The sequence below is a fragment of the Centroberyx gerrardi genome, chromosome 14 (genome assembly GCF_048128805.1).
Source record: "Centroberyx gerrardi isolate f3 chromosome 14, fCenGer3.hap1.cur.20231027, whole genome shotgun sequence".
Lineage (NCBI taxonomy): Eukaryota > Metazoa > Chordata > Actinopteri > Beryciformes > Berycidae > Centroberyx > Centroberyx gerrardi.
Window position 1 is genome coordinate 20,746,989 of NC_136010.1, and position 20,484 is coordinate 20,767,472.

General features: G+C 45.9%; 1 protein-coding gene across 1 annotated transcript in view; it reads right to left on the minus strand.

The window, feature by feature from the left end:
* The window catches only part of hspg2 (heparan sulfate proteoglycan 2), an 89,267-nt gene that overhangs the window by 38,151 nt on the left and 30,632 nt on the right, over window positions 1–20,484 (minus strand). The window contains exons 4-29 of the mRNA XM_078287997.1: window positions 14,186–14,295; window positions 13,875–13,933; window positions 13,441–13,613; window positions 12,383–12,508; window positions 11,455–11,652; window positions 10,978–11,097; window positions 10,728–10,859; window positions 10,145–10,289; window positions 9,187–9,344; window positions 8,803–8,943; window positions 8,403–8,566; window positions 8,138–8,317; window positions 7,600–7,796; window positions 6,655–6,802; window positions 6,282–6,409; window positions 5,877–5,963; window positions 5,525–5,583; window positions 5,179–5,240; window positions 4,800–4,940; window positions 4,429–4,602; window positions 3,935–4,114; window positions 3,605–3,723; window positions 3,333–3,444; window positions 3,050–3,163; window positions 2,721–2,848; window positions 2,370–2,456 (exon numbers count right to left, since the gene is read on the minus strand). Coding sequence (XP_078144123.1) covers window positions 2,370–2,456; window positions 2,721–2,848; window positions 3,050–3,163; window positions 3,333–3,444; window positions 3,605–3,723; window positions 3,935–4,114; window positions 4,429–4,602; window positions 4,800–4,940; window positions 5,179–5,240; window positions 5,525–5,583; window positions 5,877–5,963; window positions 6,282–6,409; window positions 6,655–6,802; window positions 7,600–7,796; window positions 8,138–8,317; window positions 8,403–8,566; window positions 8,803–8,943; window positions 9,187–9,344; window positions 10,145–10,289; window positions 10,728–10,859; window positions 10,978–11,097; window positions 11,455–11,652; window positions 12,383–12,508; window positions 13,441–13,613; window positions 13,875–13,933; window positions 14,186–14,295 — 3,442 coding nt within the window. The remainder of the gene's footprint in view (window positions 1–2,369; window positions 2,457–2,720; window positions 2,849–3,049; window positions 3,164–3,332; window positions 3,445–3,604; window positions 3,724–3,934; window positions 4,115–4,428; window positions 4,603–4,799; window positions 4,941–5,178; window positions 5,241–5,524; window positions 5,584–5,876; window positions 5,964–6,281; window positions 6,410–6,654; window positions 6,803–7,599; window positions 7,797–8,137; window positions 8,318–8,402; window positions 8,567–8,802; window positions 8,944–9,186; window positions 9,345–10,144; window positions 10,290–10,727; window positions 10,860–10,977; window positions 11,098–11,454; window positions 11,653–12,382; window positions 12,509–13,440; window positions 13,614–13,874; window positions 13,934–14,185; window positions 14,296–20,484) is intronic.

Below are 20,484 nucleotides of genomic sequence, written 5' to 3' on the forward strand. Positions count from 1 at the left end.
CTTTGTTGTCTTAGACAGCTTCTTAGCGGTAGCAGCCTTGGTAGCTTTTGTGGTTGTGACCTTAGTGGGATTCAACTTGTTTTTTTTGGAAGCCTGGGTTTTATGAGATGATGAGACCAACTTAACTGCGTTGCGCTCAACTTTTTTTCCACGTTGGTTAGTGTTACCCTTGTTCGGCTTAGACTCTCCTTGAACCTTCTTTGGATCCGGTGCATCTGATCTAAATGACTTGGTTCTTCTATCATTTCTCCTAGTTTGAGTAGCATCCTGTTTATTGCCGTGGTTTTGTGGTTTAGGCAGCGGTGAGGTTTTTGCAGGCTTGGATTTGTGAGATGGTGGTTCCAGTTGAAATTTTGTGGTTGCTACCGCTTCTTTGACTTGCCTTGGTTTTGTTTTACTAGGCTGTGAAGGACGTTTAGCTGCAGGCCTCTTGCCCACTGGTCTCTTTGTTCCAGGCTTCACTGTAGCTTGTGGTTTAGGTCTAGAACTCATCCTGGGTTTACTCAGGGTCGTCTTTAACTTGATTGTTGACCTTGCTGTGACTTGACTTTTGGACGACCTAGTCACTGATTTGGGCTTAGTTGTCTTTTTGGCTGGTTGGGATGATGGTTTTGTGGCGGCTGATGGTTTGAGTTTTCTGATTCTCAGAGGTGCAGTAGTGAGTCTGTTCACTGGAAGACGGGGTGTAGGTATGCTTTTGGGCGCAGTGGCTCTACTGGTGAGAGGCTTTTCTGTAGGTATAATAGGCTGTGTTGTCGTGTACATGGAAGGTATGAGGAGCGTGGTGACTGCAGGCAGAACCCTCCTTTCTTGGGGCGACCGGGAGATGTGTCTGGTGCGTTTCATCTTGTTCATCTCCTGAGCCAGGGCCGTGAAGCCGTCAATTAGGATCTCCAGCCTTCCCTCCAGCCTGCTCAGACGGACCTCCATGTCTGTGTAGCTCTTCTCCAGCTCGCTAACCTTCTCCTGGTTTTCTGTGGCCGGCCGCATAGCGATGAGCTTCTCTAGCTGGGAACTGAGGCGGCTCTGCTGGTCCTCCATGGCGTGAATGCTCTCCTTCATATCGAGCGTGTTGCTTTCCAGCATGCTCAGGCGCTGGTTGAAGGTGTTGAGGTGCATCCGGAGCAGGTGCTGGAAGCTGGAGTGTCTGTCCTCTGGACTGGCTGTGAAGCGCGGTGGGAGTCGGGGTGCTGTTCTGTTGGGGGCGACCGCCAATGTGGTGCGGCGGTGAGCTGCGGTAGACAGTAAACTCCTGGTAGGGATGACGGCTGTTCCTGTGCTCCTGGGGCCCGTCGTGGTGACGGTCCACTGGTAGTCATCGTCGTCATTATCATCTCCACTATTCTCCACTACTATTTCTTTCTCCAAGCTGAAATTGAACACTGCTTCAGCTCCACATCCTGCAGGCAGGAAGCCCTCTAACTGCCCCGCCTGGAAGGGATCCCCGCAACTGTCTGCAGACGGCGTCTCTTTTCTTAATATCAAAACAGCAGAATCAGGAATGATGCAGGCAGACAGGTTCAAATAATCAAACGATGATAATGATGAATAAATCCTCTCATACCCAAGTCACCTCATCATCTTTGCCCTTGGAGTGGCAAAGATTCATCAGACAGACAGGAGTCCTCATAAATGCCACGCCTACATTTATGCCTTAGAGACCCAGCGTGTAAATATGGTCTGTGCATAAACACAGATCACATTCGCCAACAGCTTCAAATTTCACGACCAGCAAAGCTTAAGCTTAAGCAGAAAGCAGTATCTGAGAAGGCTCCTACACTGAGTTAAAGCAGAGGACAGAAGAAAGCAAAAGTAAGCCACACAGGCTACCAAAAGGTTTCCTCAGCACATAATTCCACTTCAACAAGGTTTTTTTTTCACAAACCATAAAAATAATGATGACATACTGTAGGCTTAGATCAAATATCATTCACCACCAAAGGTCACTATTCCTATAGGAATATAGGAACATTTTAAGAGTAGAAATCCCAATGGCTAACCTTCCTTTTTGCAAAGCAATAAATCCATTCAAGTCAACAATATCCAACAGCAGAGTCAAAGAAAGGGACATAGTACATAACTTCACAGATAAAACCCATTACACAAACACTTCAGAATGGGTGGCATTGATTTGCTTCTCCCATCCGTCCGCTGACACCGCTCAATCATGACTGGCTTGGAAAAAATAAGAGATGCAAACCACAGACATGCTTTTATCCCTTTCCTGTAAATGAAACCAATGGGTGCTACTGCCAGCCCCTGCCAACCTCGCTGCCGGCCCGCCCGGTTACCCCAAACACTGAGCAGTGTCCCGGTGACCCTGAGAGGAAGATAGAGGAAAAGGAAAAGGAGAAAGAGGGAGGATGTACCTCTCACAGCGCCGGCCGGTGTATCCAGGGGGACAACTGTCGCAGGTTGGCTGGCCATCTGAATCCAGATAACAGGACTGGGAGAACCTGTGGGAATAGAGGGTCACACACCATGAGACTGCTATTTTTAGCAGTGGTCACATCAGTTTCTTAGCAAAATTATCTTACGAGCATGCAGCGTCTTTTTATGCTATTATAAGGCATTTTAATAAATTGCTTTTATTGATGAGAATATAATATAAAAAACAATACACTGTAACTTGCCTAATCTAGAATTCACAGACAGCCTGCACTGCCAACAGACAGACTACAACTGAATCAAATTGAATAGACTTTTAGACAAGAACTCACTGGTTGCTGGAAGAGGTTCCAGGGCAGGGGCAGGGCTGGCAGGCCTGAGCACCGCCCGTCACTGGGTTTCCATAGAAACCAGGCAGACAGCGATCACACCTCGGCCCAGCAGTGTTATGGAGACATTGCTTTTGGTCAGGACGCACACACACACACAGACACACACATAGGGAAGAGGTGAGTTCCATGGAACACTTGAATATACTCATGAGTGACAGTGTTTCCACATGTTGGGATTCGCCAAGAAACCATTAGCGCATTCCACTGCAGAGATCAAAGTGGGTTCTGCTCTGGCACAGGAGTGAGAGAGGAAGAGTGGCACGGCTTACCAGACATGAGCCAGTCTCCTGGTCACAGCCGCTGGCGTGGCCGTTGCAGTTGCACCTCTCACAGGTGCCCAGGTAAAGGCCAGAGCTCGTCCGGGTGTAGCCCTCCTCGCACTCCTGCAACGTCATGGAAAAACACCTCAGGTCAGAGACAAGTGAAGAATGACAAAGAAGGGAAGATTTCTTTTTTCCATTACAGTAGGTTGTAATAGACTCCATTCCTACTTTTCTCAAAGAAATCGACTGTGTTATGATGGTGTGTGTATGTGTGTACTTCCATGTGTACCTGGCAAGAGGGTCCTTTGTATCCCTGTGGGCAGGCGCACTCTTCCACCTCCAGAGCCCGTTCATTACCAGTGGAGTGGGGAACAGCAACGTCCATCTTGATGTCTGATATACTATTTAACGCACAAGGTACACAGGTGAGACAACAAAAACACTGGTCTTTAAATTTCACAAAAGATTGACCTATTTACAATAATGTGCAACGGTCTGGGATTCCTTTAGAGGTATAGCAGTGGACTGTGCATTGACAGAGGAACCTCCCGTCCATCATACCTGCTCTCAGCCATGTTGTCGGCGTAGGAGGCTCTGATCATAAAGACAGCAATGTCAGCCAGGGCCATCAGGAGGTGCTCACGAGTGCAGGGCTGCCCGTCAGCGCGACGCCATGCAGACTATCAGCCGGAAGGGAGAGGAGAGGAGAGAGAAGTGAGTGGCATTGTCTCACGATTTTGATTTAGATGTAGATATAGGACGGTAAAGATGCACTATTCAAAACAACCACTGCTAACAATGCTGTGCGGCATAAAATCGGTGTTCACCGTGATGTTTCGACCATGAATATGCAGGACTTTTTGCTTCAAAAAAAAAAAAACACACACACACCTCTCTGAAGGTCACAGTGATGGTTGTTGGGACACGTGGGAGGGGCTTAGTCTGAGAGTAGTGTTCCAGGAAAATGCCATTGCCCTGGAGAACCACATCCGGCTGACCGTCAATCACCAGCGAGCGCTGCCACGGTTCATAACGCACACTGTAGCGAAGCTCCCCGCCGTAGGCTGTCACCTGATGGCAACATGGAGAAAGACAGACTCAACAACAATGCTCTTCTGAGAAAGCTGGATGGTGGAAAGGTATTTCACCCCTATGACACTGTGGGGTAAGTCACATGACATGCGTGTGGAGCAGGACTATGAATTCAAACCAAAGGCTTGAAAGGAGGCTCGCTGTCTGGATAAGTGCAGCCTTTCCACTTGACAACATGTTGAGGCATGAGTGGGACAGAAAGGGCAGAGAAATCTAGCTTGACTAACACTTTTTTTCCCTTAGAGAAAGAAACGCTCTCTTCTCTCCCCTTCCCTCTTCGTCTTTTCTCTCACCTTATCTCCTCTGAAGCTCTCAGGCAGAACCCAGTAGTAGATGTCTTTGGGGACGCTGGAGAAGGAGCGGTAGACCACTTCAGAGGGGCCCCTCTGGGAGATGCCTTCAGAGATAGTTTTAGTGTTGGCACTGTTGGAGAGGGAGAAGAGCTGCCCATTCACTCCTCCGCGAACCTGAGGGACACAAATTATCTGATTGAGATGTGTTTTCCTTACATTTACAGATCATACACTTGCTTGCAGATTGCGTATCACCGTTTTGCATCTGGAAGTACAGTAGATTTGCTGATACAGCACAACTGCACAAGCACTGAGTGAACCCTTGATATCTATTTGCCCCTCCTTTGCCCATTCATAGTTTGGCAACCTACCTGGTCTCTGTTCCAAGTGGAGCTGGCACACTGTTTGGTGACGCCCATACAGAAACACTGTAGACAGCCATCTGGGTTGGCCTCTGAAAGGTGGAAGGACCCGAGCTTACACTCATCACACTGAGCGCCCGCCACGTTGTTCTGCAACACACACACACAAACACACACACACACGTCATACATCTGCCTCTCAAGCTCATCATTTCTTTCACAAAAGATGACAGCAGCAAAATTATGACAGCATGCCAATGTCACACAAAACTACAAATGAATTCCAGATTTAACATTATATGGTTATAATATAGTTTGGATATTATTATATTATAATCCTAAGGGTTCATTTAGCATTTTTTTTCAGTGCAGTCTTATGTTCCTATACCTTGCAGTTGCATGGCCTGCTGTTGGAGTTGATCGTTCCTCTGTTATCGCACTTGCCGCTTTCTGCAGGGGGAGCAGAGAGAAGAGGAGAGGAGATGACATATGGGGAGGAAAGTGCACCTGGGAGTGTTCCAGCCACTCTGCATACCTGAACCATGACTGCATACTATACTGTACTTCAAGGAGAAAAACTGGCGGTAATCATTACATAGGGTCAAGACTTACTGGTGGTCATGGCACTGAAGTGTACAACACAGGTAAAACAATCCAGGTGAACTCACTGTCTATTTCATGCCTGGAACAGAGAATATCACACACTTCAGAGCAAATGTTGACGCTATACTCACGATTTGGAACACATTTTCCATTGGGTTGAAGAGGGTTACCCTGGTAACCAGGAGCACACCTAAAATAGAGCAAAAATAAGAGATATAATTGATTCTTATTAATCAAAAACATGCCCTTCAGCTCTTACTGTTTGACTTCTATGTCTTATTATTGTCAGTCTTTATCATAACCATATAATATCCTATGAAGATGACATTCATCATCCCCAGTCTCGGCATAGATTGATACCATGTCCTACAATCCATATCACCATCATCTTCCAGCTATTCAAACCATACATATGCTATAGCTGACTGTGTTTAAAACACATATTTGTACAGATCTAAAGGTGTATGAGATCATCCTCCTCACTTTTCACAGCGTCTTCCTGTGTAGCCGGGCTTGCAGGCGTCACATGTTGCCTGTTGGTCAGTGTCCAGGAAGCAGGTGTCAGAGAACCTGTAAACAAAACCCCAAAGCCCAACCGCGGAGCCATAGATTAAAACGTACAGCAGTGGGTTAATGGGTAGCATGCAGGTGTTGACACGGGGAATGAATAAGCCAGTGTTCTTCTGAATGAGTCCAAACCTCCGGGAATATAAAACTGCAGGGAGAAACAACTCTTTCCATTCCCCGCGCTGCCCTGAGTGCAGTGTGTGGGAGTGTATGTCTGTCGGTATGCCCGTTTGTTCTGTAAGTGTGTGTGTGTGTGTGTGGGTGTGTCTGTGTGTGTGTGTGTGGTCTGGGTGGGTGTGTGACCTTGCGGAGACCTCTTACCGGCGGGAAGTCTCACTGTAGGGGCAGGGGCAGGGCTTGCAGTCGTCGGGGCGACCTCGGCTCGGGTCGCCAAAGTAGCCCGAGCGACACTTGTCACACTGAGGGCCTTCTGTGTTGTGCTGGCAGCTCTGTAGCAGGGAGAACACACTGGTCATTCTCTCCCATGATCCACCACTCAAAATAGGGTTCAACCAGACAAGCATCCTTTATGGTCAGCAAACTTAATTTCTCCATATTTAAAATGATGTGTGATATGTCAGTGAACTATCTGTGCCCTTTTAGGGAAAATAAATGCAATTTTATAATAAAAAAAAATCTAAACGTATGATGAGTGATTGACAGCCATGCAGGCCAATGAGGGGCTCGCTCTCACCAGACAGTGTCCGCTGATTGGATCACAGGCGCTGGCGTGTCCATTACAGTTACAACCGGCACAGGTGCCCAGATAGGTCCCACCAGGGACACGCTCAAAACCAGACGAACACAACTCACAGGACAGGCCGGTGTATCCAGGTGGGCATCTGGGAATGACAAACATGGGTATTATGCACTCGGACATCGCTCAAGTTATTTTAATACAAGTTATGATGTATTGAATTAGAAAGGCTGAATGGAAACGGCACATTTCGGTAAAATTTCTTAAATGAAGTTAAAATGTTTTTATGCTTGCTTGAAGTTGAAAGGTTTTCTGTTATTTCTGTGTAAGACGTTATGCTATTAATAGTGATGAAAATGCATAACAAATAAATAATGGCACAGGCTTGGCATAATCAGCCGATGAATGGTTCACTCCTAAAGTGGCTATGGACATTCTGAAATCTCTGTGGCCAGCATGAAATGTTGCCAACATTAGCTGGTACAAAAGGACTATCATGACATGATTGCTAATCAATTCTTGAAAGACTCTTTCCATTTTTTTCATGGATGTGTACTTTGACATAGCTACATTCTACATTCAGGAAGCCTATTTATTTGCTTCAACCCAGCTGCTGGAGACACACCTAATTCACATTTTATTATTTGCAACATTTGCAAACTTTGCTTAGAATTTGCTTGACAGTCGGATGGAAACATAGCCACAAACAGTCCAAAGATACTTGTTTCATAAACTGTATGAATGGCACTGTATTGCTGCATAATGCTCTTCATTCTGAACGTTGAAACATTGGACAAGTCCAAACTGGTTTGTTGCTTGCATTGTCTGTAGGCTGCTGATTGCTTCAAACTTGTAAGGCTCTCCCATATTATATAAATGCCTTTAACTAAAACCTCATAGTATCATCACAATATCATCCTTTATTTGAGGTTTTTTTCTTACCTGCACTCTTCAACATCCTTAGCATGACCCCGGGTGCTGAACTCCACGGTGGTGGTATCCATGACAATATCGCTAAGCGCCACGCTGACCATGTGGTTGTCGTAGATGGTGCGGATGCTGATGCTGTCCAGGTTGGCCAGGGTCATCATCAGCTCCTCACGGCTCACCGTTCGACCATTGGACTGCTGCCAGTTTTCCTAAAACAATAACAACAATTAAGTTTATTGATGTAAATAGGAAAATTATTATTTCAACCAGGGAATGTACAGCTCGTATCATATCAAGATTTTTTCTATGACGGCATGGTCATCAAGAGGCAAATTTAGCTCAGTCAGTCAGGAGTGAGATCATAAAAATAAAAGTTCTATTATTGTGAAAACTGAATGTTAACTATGAAGCTTCTCAACTTAGCTGTGAATTTGACCATAATCCTCTTTGTATATTCAGAAATAAATGTCATCACCATGAATGCACCACGGGACTGTAAGGAATCTGTCCTTGTTTTTACTAGAAGAACTTTTCTTAACCATAGACGTACTTCAGTGAATTTGATCTCTTTCTGGTTGACCACTCGGGCGGGGGTGCTGCTGCCTCTGCGGTACACGAGCCTGCGCCCATTCCCAACCAGGACCACATCCGGCTTCTCCTCAGGCTCAGACAGACCGCGGGCCAGTGTGTACCGCACCTTGTACTTCAGGGATCCTCCGTAGGAGTCAATCTAAAAGCACATGGAATATTATTTCATACATATGGGTGATAAACAAAGTTGGGAAATAAAGCCTTCAAAGAGTTTCATTCTTTACCTTGTTGCCCAGGAACTGGCGGGGCAGGGTCCAGTAGGAGTCAAGGATGAGGAAACGTCGCGATAGGTCGACGAGCTGGAACTCTTCCATCTCAGAGTTAATGAGGAGCTGAGTGGAGGAGAGAGGAGGGGTTCCCGGCCTGGAGGGGTATGTGACATTCACTCCTGGGGGCCAGAAAGAGAAAGGAAAAGAGAGAAAGAAAAGTTAGGAGTGATGGGAGTTGTTATTACCCACATTCGATCTTTCTATTCCTGGCTATTTCCTCATTCACTGATCCTGCTTTATGCTTGTATGGATGGTCAGAATGTTATGATGATGGGAAAACTTTTCAAAGAAGCACTTCTAGTGCATTATCTGTATAAAAATCTATCTATCTCATAAGCATCAGTGGTGTCAGTGCCTTTGAAGTCGTCCTCATCATTGAAGCGCAGGCTGATCTGGTTGCGGTAGCGTCCGGTGGCCTGGCAGTTCTTGGTGATTCCAGCGCAGAAGCAAGACACACAACGCCCTTCCACACTGAAGTGACCATCAGGACAGTTGCCTGGCAACAAGTAGAGAGCATGGTAAGACCGGACATAGGACAAGTCAGATTTGTATGATTAACTAGGGTTTATTGCTAAGATGCTAGTATTTTCTGATGGTGAGGAAAATGCTCAGGAAAATTTTCACACCAAAATTTTTGAAACTACTGTCGAAAGCATCAAAGTAAAACTAAAAACACCAATGGCAAGGTATGGGACTAATCCAAAAGAAGACAAGCAGAAGTGGAGTGAAGTGTCAGTACCTGAGCCTGGTTTCTGGGTGAGAGTCAGCACTCCGTCAGGAATACCAAACACCAGGCCTTTGGCATTGATGGCCTCACAGGTGTACGCGCCCTGATCCGCCTCCTTCACGTCACGAATGGTCAGAGTACCACGACCATTCTCACTGGTCATGGAGATCCTGGACACATGAGGGTAGAACAAAAATGATTGCTTTTAATGAAGTCATTGGAGAGTCTAAGGTATTTTCTGAAGTAAGAATATCCTGCCTCTCTGGTTGTGCCTCTATGTCAACTCTGTGTGTTGTGGATCATAATAACAAGCCTTCCATTTATGACTCCATTTCTCACCATGACACTGAAGTCTGCATATAGGAGAGATCCAAATATTATTACGCAAAAAATGCATAAACTTTAATCATGATTACCTAACCACAGATGGCAAACTACGCCCCGAAATGAGAGCCTATCCTGAACATTCTGTAACAGCAAATTATGGAAAATAATTTTCATCCTCAGAGGTCATGAACGCAAAGCTACACTGCACCACAAATATCTCGATAATTAAAATCAGAAGTTTAAGTGTTACTATGAGTCAGCATTGAAATACTAATCAAACAAGGCTGGCAGCAAGAATACAGCAATCTGAAAGAGCGCTCTTCATCTGTGAGATGAGGATACTGCAAAGCAGACACATTCACACTCATTTTGAAACCTTCACGGTCTGTTTCAAATCAGTTAGGCAAGATTGGTTTTCACCAGATGCAGATGTCTTAATCGGGAGAGCTTTGCCCAGACAGCACATGTTCTCCCAAAGTAGCATCAATGAAAACATCACAACATTTCAACATTTTTTTCAACATTTAAAAAATATCACTTCCAATGAAACAATTTGAACATCAATTTCCATATGCCCACCATATCCTTTTTAATGCTGTCAAAATACATTTACTTTTTATTATGCTATTGCTATTAGACCCACCTGCCACTAACAGGGATGTGGCCCCAGTTGAGTCTCCAGGTGATGATGGGGGTGGGCACTCCCACAGCCTGACAGGTGAACGTCACCGTCTGCCCCCGCTCTGCTTGAATGGATTCTTCCGGTGGGCTTGTCACCGAGGGAGGGGCTGAAAGTGACAAAAACACATTCAAAATGGGAAGTCATTTAGACACATACATAAACGCGCAAGCACAAAAACAAGTCTCAACCTCCCGGTCTTAAAAAGGTCGGCATGTGACTGGAATTTGGTGATTCAGTCAAGCTCATGAATGCCTGAAAGCCAGAGGAAATATAATTCTCTGCTATGGATGGACAATTCCCTTTCAGTTCTCAGGACCGGAGGGTTCACAAAAAAAGCTCTGTGTCTCAGTCGCTACATGTGTGAAAAGAGCCTGGTTCACTGCAAATTAGTCACAGGGTACAAAGGAACTCAGAGGGTGACTGTATAGGAGAGCCAGAGAAGCAGGAAGAGAAAGTAAGGAGGAAAAAGAGAGAAATGTGTGTGTATGTGAAAGAGAAAGAGTGTTAAGAGTAGAGAGATGGTGCTATATGGACAGAGACTTACTGCAGCCGTACTCATCCGAGCGGTCAGGGCAGTCCGGCTCCTCGTCACACTGGTAGCTGGCTGGGATGCAGGTACGATCGCTCAGGCATACAAACTGCTCAGGCGCACAAGTGTCACCAGGACCCTTGGTGGCTGCAATCATAAGAATATGGAGATATAACTTCGAATCATTACACACTGGCTTCAGTTCAGGGCCAGAGAGGTTACAGGCAGAGTCATTTAATGAGTCATAAAAGAAACAGAGACTTACGGCAGTCTGTTTCATCTGAGTTGTCCTCACAGTCATTGTCTCCATCACAGCGCCAAAGCTTGAGGGCGCAGCGGCCGTTTTTACACTTGAACTCGTTGGGCTCACAGGGAGATGGAGTGCCTGTGGACAGATAGAGGGTAAGAGGGTATGCTGATGTCTGAGTGTGTGCACATGCACGAGCATGCGTGTGCACGTGGTTATTGGGAAGATGTCTTTTAGTTATTATGCTCCATTGTCCTGGAATCAGCTCCACAAAGATGCAAATCTGGATCACTTTTTTAAAAGTCTACTGCAGTCTTTAAACACTGAGGTTTGCAGCTGTTTTACTTGAAAATGTATAATGTGTATTGTGGTTTTGTATTGTATTTTATATTGTAATATCTGCTTGTTGCTCTCCTGGCCAGGGCTCCCTTGCAAAAGAGATGGACATCTCAATGGGACTCACCTGGTTAAATAAATTTAAAAAATATTACCCACCACATCTGAACTCATCGCTGCCGTCCGAGCAGTCCCTCTCTCCGTCACAGAGATAGTCCCGTGGGATGCACTCCCCGCTTTGGCATGTGGCTTGGTCCGCTCTGCAGGGCCCAGGGGGGCCGGGGGGGCGCGGGGGCTTCTTGATGGGGGTGGTTGTGGAGGGAGAGGTGGGGGTGACCGGACTGGGCCGTTTTGTATCTAAAAAAAACAAACAACCTCTGATTAAACATACTTTTTGTACAAAAGCGGAGACTTAAACCTGCAATAAGCGATATCAGACCTTCTAACTAATCCTGAAACTAATGTGTGCTATGTGGAGATTTCATTGAGACATAATGATATAAACCAATATCCACACATGCAGGCCAGCTGTGTTGCTGTTTTCACCCCTTTTCTAAAGCTTGTTGTCAAATTCCTCTCCGGAATGAAGCTCCTCCCGGTCGATTCAGTAGCTTTTCATTTTAGCTAGCTTAACTAGCTTGGCTCCTCCCTCGCGGTTTAAAAGCTCCCCTCCCATTCCTTAACATTTTCTCATAATGGCGGAATCAATGAAGCGAGGGAGTAAACTTAGTAAACTAGTAAACTTGCTACCTACCTCTTCACTTGTCATTGTGGGACATGTAACCTTCAGTGAGAGAAAGATCTGAGACTTCTCCGTAGGTACGTTTAGCTTAGCTATTAGCCTTTATGCACGCTGCTTTGCAATGTTTGTCCTTTGCTGGCCTCCATAGTGCAGTGGCTTTGCTGTGTGTTATTTACAAATGTGTTGCGGTTTCTGTCACCCTCTAGTGGTCAGAAAATTTCACTTATCGCAGCTTTAAAGCTGTCAACTGAATAAATCACCATTCCGTTCGCATTCTGCTGCTACTCCGTGCTATACAGACGGCCATGTTACAACCTGCCGGCCGGTCAAGCTGGAGCCACTCACCACAGTCCGTCTCATCACTCATGTCTCTGCAGTCAGGCCGGTTGTCACACAGGTATTCCATCAGGATGCAAGTCCCGTCACCACACCTGTGCTCATCCGCCATGCAGGGTCTGATGCTGGGGGTTACTGAGGGAGATGCAGGGGGAAAGGAGGAGGAGGGGAGGGGGGGTCAAGGATCAAAGACATGCAAGCCAAGGCTACAGTACAGCCGATACACTGCACTTGTCTCACATCATGGCACGAATGCATGAAAACACAGCACAATAGTTGAGTAGCATCTTGGGTCCTTCAGCTGTCGGAGTACTACAGAAGTTGGAACTCTTGAACTTTTTTCTGTTTGCATTAGATGTTCTGTTGTGTCTAAAATGTGTTTAAAATGACTGACTGGCTAAAAGAAAAAAGCATGCTGTCAAACTCTCTGTGCCTGTTACATAACACGGTGAAATATCATCTGAGTAGGGAAGTTTGGGGATAAAGTAACTATTATCCTTTGACTATCAGTCAACATGCCTGTGTATGGGGTGGGGGAATTTTGCACAAATCAAAAGCTGGTTTGCAATTTCAGTGAACAACGTTATTCGTAAACCAAACTCACGCCATGCAAATTCACTGTGCACTATAGAGCTTCGTGGACCATTTTCAGATGTCTACTTTGGTGCTTCCATGCAGAACATTCCTCAGACCGCATGACCATTGCTAACACATGTCAAAGTAAAGGCCATCGTAAAAGTTTAAGCTCATAAGGAGGGAACAGCTCAACTCTTCGTTCTAAAGGCACTACAGTAACCACAACCGGCTCCATCAGTCACCGTGCAGCAGGCATGGCACAGTACAAACCTGGCACTGCTATAGGCTCCACAGGGGGCAGAGCTTGAGCTAGAAACCAGAGAGACACGTTAAGGACACTGCCTAACCCTCTGATAGACCTTGATCGGCTGCAAACATATCGCCAACACTATCTGAGGAAGTGTATAGTGTAGGACAGTCAGTCAGTAAAGGGCTGTGTGAAGCAGTGCTGTGGAATTAACACATTTCTACTTCTGCAGCTGAGGCCTTACCTTCTCCCAGCCGTCTGAACTGAAAGCCCTGGACTGATGTGACGTAGGAAGCGATGGCTCCCTCCTTCACCACGCTGTACAGCACGCTGCGGATCTGCTCGTCGTTGTTGTTGTAGTCAGAACCCACGTCCAACTCCACGAATACATCCACGCCATCCTCTCTTATCATCTTCCTACAGAGAGCAAGGAAGACCAGGGAGGGTTACTTAGAGTGTGGAGTGGTAGACGGTTATAGAAGGCAGCTCAGTTCAAGGTTTCCTTTACAGGGATTACTAACTACAGACCTGATGAATCACTAACTACAGACCTAAACTGCTGGCTTAATCCTGCGTGGAAAAAGAGAGAGAACTAACACCTGGCTAGAGTAAGTCTCAGACTCTGAGGTATCTACTGTGGGAGTCACAAGGAGTGATTTACTGGAATTGTGTTCTTACTTAATGAGGACCACGCTGACTGTCTGGACGCCTGGGATCCTGTTGTACTCCGACTCCAGCTGCGGAGGAAAAACCAGAGCAGATAAGTTTAAATAAACAAGCTTATTTTTAGGCATAAGGTCACACGTACTTGTAATTGACATGTACAATGTCATAAATCACATGGATAAACCTTAAAAGGCACTAATACCCTTAGCCTCTACTGAAAATGGAATGACAGTTATTAGAAATGACAAGAATGTGATGTGTGAGGATCCTTTAACAGTGTGTGTGAATTTGAATAGACTCTGTCAGGTCAGGGTAGGCCCTACCGTGTCCACCACCGCATCAGAGATCTCAATGAAGGCCGGGGAGAAGATGTCCTCAAGCTCAGGGCCATAGACCAGGGAGTCGGTGAAGTTGACTAGAGCTCTGTAATAGACTGGAGGGGAGGAGAATCTGTCAGCTAAACCACACAATAACAGACAACGACCACAGGCTCAGCATTAATATCAATCTGTCCCAGAGTTTAGACACTGTGAGCCAGATTTGAAAGGGTATTTTCCCCGTGATTAAGTGTTAAACCCTATTAAAGATGATGTGATATAAGATACCGTTTGGGAATAATCTCCCTCAGGCAAGCTTTCCGTTGGATGTTTCGGGAAGTAAAAACTGAAGAGCATTACTGTGGCTGAAATGAGAGCCACATACAAATTATGGTGTCTATTTCCATATCTCAATTGTGGTCAGGTCTGTACTAAAACCGACGACTGCAGTGTTGCACCACACATAGGCTCTAACAAGACGCACACACTGACACAGGCACGCTCAACACCCACATACTCAAATATAACCATGAAATTACAGTATCAGTGTTTCTCTCTCTCTCTCTCTCTCTCTACATGGAGACAGATAAACAGCAGACTCGCAAATACTTGCAGACAGATGTTGATACAGCCTGTGTGTCACAAACACGGAACTGAGTACAGCGTCTGTCCCGCAAGAGGCATAATCAATGCAAACATTCAGATACACAGTGCATGGATATCAGCCAAGATAGCTGGGCCACTGGTTTGCTCCAGATTTCCTGAGTGAAAGCTGATGACATCAGGGAGTTGGAAGGTAAGTGGGAGTTTGAGTCAGCATCACTACTATGCCAACGGCTGCAGAGGAAGATGAAAAAAAAATCCTCTGTGAATGACTCTGGAAGGGGGCCTCAACATTCCCTCCACATCCACCAAGTCAAACACATCAGGCAGGCAGGCAGGCAAGGAGTGGGGAGGGCTGAAGTAGGGATTATATCAATGGACTACAGAAGCAATGTCCGCTAGGCTGACCTGCCACGGATCATACAGCACAGTAAGTAGGTCAACTGTTTGAAGATGGGGCATGCCAAAATCAGACATGGGTCAAATAGAAGCTGCAATTAATTCTTAACCGTTGTTTTGACCTGCTCGGAGCGCCAGATGGATGGAGTTTGTCAGATCAGGACAATTCAGATCATGTCAGGGAAATTCATTCACTTTCAAAAACTTTGTGATGGTCTTACATTTCAAGCACTTGCTGTATTGTCCTGCCATGTATGACAAACCCCAGCCATCTGGCACATAACTGGGTTAAAATGAACCATAAAAAGTAAAGTAAAGAGTGTCAATCCAGGTCTCTCTGCAATGCTATTATTTAAATGTGTAAGTCTAAGCAGGTAGTGACACCTCTCTCTTCCTTAGTAAATAACGGGATTCTGAAAGGCTCTGAATTACACTGGACTTTCCATGGTGATAACATGCAAAATACATCAATGGACGGTTGACAAGTAGATAGTGATACAAACGATACATACTGCACTATTTCACTGAATATACAGGTATGTGTCTTTTCAAGCTCTACATCTCAAGATTTAGCTGATTTAGTGCTCCGAGAACAGATTAATTTAATGGAACATCTTCAAAAACCGTCAGCAGCATGTAAAAAACATCTTGTAGAACTACATGAATAAGTCATTAAGAAAAGTAATCAACAAAAATGTAAGACAGATCTTTATATTTCCAATGTCACTTTGGCAATATAAAGATCTTTCACTTTCTTAGCCCATGAACCTTTAAATAGCCCAGGCCCTCAGGGTGCCCAGTTCTCACACTCCTGCCAACACCTTGTTGGGATGGGCCTGCCAGCCTCTGATTTCAGACTGTTAGTGTGGGTTTAGGGAGGAAGTCAATATTTGTACTGTTTCTTGCAGTCAGCTGCTACTTGCCATGCCAATAGCAAAGAGCCATGTTCTATGTGGGCATACGCTGAGGCGCTGCATGCACAAATCTCTGCAAACAGGTACACAAGATGCATGCAAACAATATATGTGCGTACACAGTGTACAAAAAGTACACACACATTCTTTGTTCATTTCTTTTCTTCCCTCTCCCCTCTTCTCCTTCCATAATTATATATCACTAGACATGTGGACATTGACAGCAGACATTTATCATGCTTACAGAGAGCTACTTAATTAAAAGTTAAAGATTTTGGTGAGGCTGTGTGTTCATTGTGTTGAGGGCCTGTGGGGACCCTCGCCTTATGCTCCGCTGCCTGAGCTTTGGCTGGTGAACAGCTGCCTTCTCAAAACAGAGCAGAATTCCCTTTCATTACACACAGCATTGGCACTACAAGACATCCCAATTGGTTTCTCGAAGACGCCTTCCATTCCTGGTGAGGAAAGGCCTCATTTGTGGCAGAGTAAACTGAACGCTGGGTATGAAAACACACAATGAGGTGAATATGTACAGCAGAACTGCAGGCATCCCCGCAGCCTGGCAGGGTGCTTGAATGCTCGCTGTGCAGGCTGTTACCGTCAGCCTTATAGGAATAATTGTTAGGCTTGAATATGGCACCAGAAGACAGGCAACATCAAAGTGACTCATCAAAGCGTCTCATTTGACCCGCAGCTAATCTAATCACTTGAGTGGGTTCTCGCCGGCGGGTCAACAGCGACTCGCAGCCCCGACTCTCTCTGAGCTCGCCGCTTTGACGTTACGGACTGGCGAGTGCAGGACTGCCACCGCCCGAGATCCTTTGATTAGAGCGGCGGGTTGCGCCCCGCTGCTAACGAGCGGCCCCTTTTCTCCGAGACCCATTCTCCTGTACATCACTCACTGTTTCCATCGGGGGGAAATCCCCTCGTCAAGCGCCGCCACCATCGAGGGGCGATGAAACTGTCAGAGTGCAGACATGACGGGTGGCACGGAAAAAAAGGAGCCTGGAAAAATAGCATTCCAAACTCTTAATTCACAAACTTATTTAGCTATTAAAGCTGTGCAGCAGAACTGTGGCGGCTTTGTGCAATGGGCCCCCACTGAACACATAGAGGCCTATGCGGAAGACAAAGACCTGATTGAGCAGTGAGCCCAGCCTGGCCTTTAAAGCCCAGCCGCATTGGGCTTGACCTTCAACCCCCCAGCCAGCGCCTACGGCATCGACCCAACACCACCCGAGCCATTGAGAGAGGGAAAGAGGGAGAGTCGGAGCCCACAAGAACAAGGCCCAAACCACATTACCCCATTGCACCAGGGACCCCGTCAAGTATGAGACCTTTTTTTTTCTCCTTTCCTCTCTCTCTCTCTCTCTCCCCCTTTCTCTCTCTCTCTCTGGCTGAATATAGCGATATGCTGGGAGCCTCTTTCTCAGCTCTGGCTTTGTAGAGAGGACCCCTGCCACTTAACCCTTTTGCTGGTGGCCAGCCAAACAGCTCGGTCTGAAAGTCCACTACCCTCTGGGGAGCTGCTTGGAATGACTCCTGGCTTCACTATGAAGCTAGCCCCTTTGTGCTCTCCCACAGCATGCAATGTAAACATCAAAAAACCACCACTGTGTATGAGAGAGCACTTCTTTATAACAATGAAAGCCACTGGTAATGATCCGGTGCAGCGGTTGGTTCATATCATTGTGGGAGAGCCATCTGCATGAGGCTAAAATTACGAAAAGCCTCTTTTCAAATTACAGCGTGAAATACATAATATTTTCTTTGAGAGTGTTTGCCGTCCCCAGAGACAGACAGCGGAGTAATTCCAACATCTTTTTATGAAGCTGTTTTCAGCTGGAAATGCAAGCGCTGTCACTGGAGTGAGATGAACCCTATTACTCAATGGAACAACCCCATCATTTTCCACTGCTGTCAGAAAACACTGGGAGAAGCCTGCAAGACGCTTGGAAAAACAGACTAGCTGGGCTCAAACAGCACATGCCTAAGCCGAGTCCTCCTTGGAATGCTATGTGAGAGTGCATGTGGAAATGAGAGTGCATAACTGAGCGGAGCAGGTGACAGTAGAGTGTGCCAAGCTTGACCAAAGCAGAGAGAAGAGAAACTGCAGCATTAGAAAGAAGGAAGGACATAAAGACTTACTGTAGTCTGGTTCGACCGGGCTCTGTATCTTCCCCAGATATGGAGATTCCAACCAGCGTGCTATGGCAAGCGATGAGGGGCAAGGGGCAAGGGGGCAGGGGGCAAGAGACAGGGGGAGAGACGTGGTGTGGAGGTCGAAGGGGTACAAACAGGAGCCAAAGGTCAAGGATCAAACAAGAAAAGCGAGACAAGGACCAGGGGGAATAGGACCAAGTTAGCCGGGCAGGTGCAGAGAGGTTACAGTTTCAGAAAAGCGAGAGAGGAAATGAATGGGAGCAAGGGAGAGAAAATAGAAAGTGACAATTAGAAATAGAATTGCCAAAAAGAGTTGTCTTAACAGAAACAGGTGCACAGATCAGCAAAAGTTTCCAAGCTGGTCAGACTTAAAATACATAGAGATTCAGGCAGCCAAGAGGTTTTGGACAAGAGCAAGGAATGAAAATACAGTTGTCATCACAATTTCTGGTGAGACGGGAAATGTCAACATTAATACTGTTTTAGTGCAGCCGTCCAGAGTCAACGTGGCTGCTGTGAGCCTGTTGTGAAGAGGCTAATTCGTTCAACAAGCGTCTGTCTGATAACACGCAGGAAAGTCTGCTTGCATGACAGCGTCCAGGGAAGGGGTCAGGGGGTATCTCTTAGGAATGACTGATCATTAGGCCAGCAGAGTGCAGAGGATATCCTATGGACCAAACACACTTCCAGACACTGCCCTTCACATCTCTGCTGTCTGACAGATCCACCCTGGGGCTCTGCAGTGTCACAGGGAGGAGCAGTTTCCTGTTTTCCCTGCTCCATGGAAAAAAACGAGCACCGTCCGTCCCTAACCATTTCTCACCAAAGGTTACCCTTCTGCACTGGCAGGGGAAACAATGCCCATGTTCTGTTTTGCGGTGACTCATTCATTCTTCCACTGCTTTGGCTGCACCAAGGGGCATGCTCTGAAATGTCAGTGGAGGAGGCCTTGGAGTAATTCTGAAATTTGGATAGGTTTCGAGAAAAGGGCCCTTGCGCCAGAGAAACACGGGGAAAGCTTACAAAGTGGTAAACCATGGTCTAGTCAAATTTTAAGTACCTGCTTGTTAAAATAAAAAGATTTGAGCACTGTGCTGACAAGACAGATTTTCATGCACCAGTCCAGATTCTGTACGAATCCACTCCATGAACTTCAACAGACAGGAGTAAACAACTGCTCCTCCATAATCAAATGAGTGTACTGCATCCAGCTGTTTTACAGATGCACACACAAAAACATGTGGCTGCTGATACACAATTACTGTAGCTGCAGCACGTCTTTCAGAAGGGAGTTCTCTAAAGTAGGTTAAGTTGACATATGTAAGATATATCTTTTTTTCTGGTGGGTTGCATGTCATTTAATAGAAGAACTGAACTGCTGCTGTCTCTTGATATTATCAGGTCAAGAGGCGGCTGTGTTAAAACACAAATGAAGTTACAGTACTAAATGCCACAGTCTAAGGCAAGAGTTTCCAAAAATAGATTTAAAGTTTACAATTTATGGCCAGGAAGCAGACAGTGGGACAGAAATCTTGCCCTGCCCAAATCATCTGAGGTTTCTCAAAAATGGTGGCCCAAACTAATTAGTGCTAATGAAGCATCCGCTACTTCAAAGGCTTCAGAGATGTTGTGATCCTTGTCGGAGTCAAACTGCCATGAGAGCGAGAGCCAGAGAGAAGGCGGTAACAGCTTAACTCTCCTCTCTTTTATGTGTAGATTCACTGAAACAAAGAGCCCACTGTATAGCAGAATGAACAGATAGGAACTTGAAAAAGATAGCGCTCTTATCTATCAGGGGAGAAACTAAGTTACTGTTTTCCGTTGGTGAGATCATTTGCAAGTCCAATTTGGTGATGCATTCCGTCATGGACGTATCAAAGTGTTATCCAACAGAGGCAAAAGAGTTAACGGCTTAACAAATCCCAGGAGAGGTATTATTATTATTATTATCATATGAACACTCCTTAGTGTGCAACCAGGAAGCCACTGACCAACCGTGGAGTCCTATCAAAATAAACTCTCAGATCTGGGGGAACTTAGGGACAATTGAAAACACAGCCAAAACTCACACTCTTCCACAAGCTCTAATTCAGTAATAGTTTTGTAACACAACAAGCGATTGCCTTTTCCTCAATTTGTTTTAGGGAAAGGTCCCTTTCCCTTCTTGTTGCAGCACAGTTATCGTAAAGGTCATCAAAATAAACAGAGATATCAGTTACAACCTTG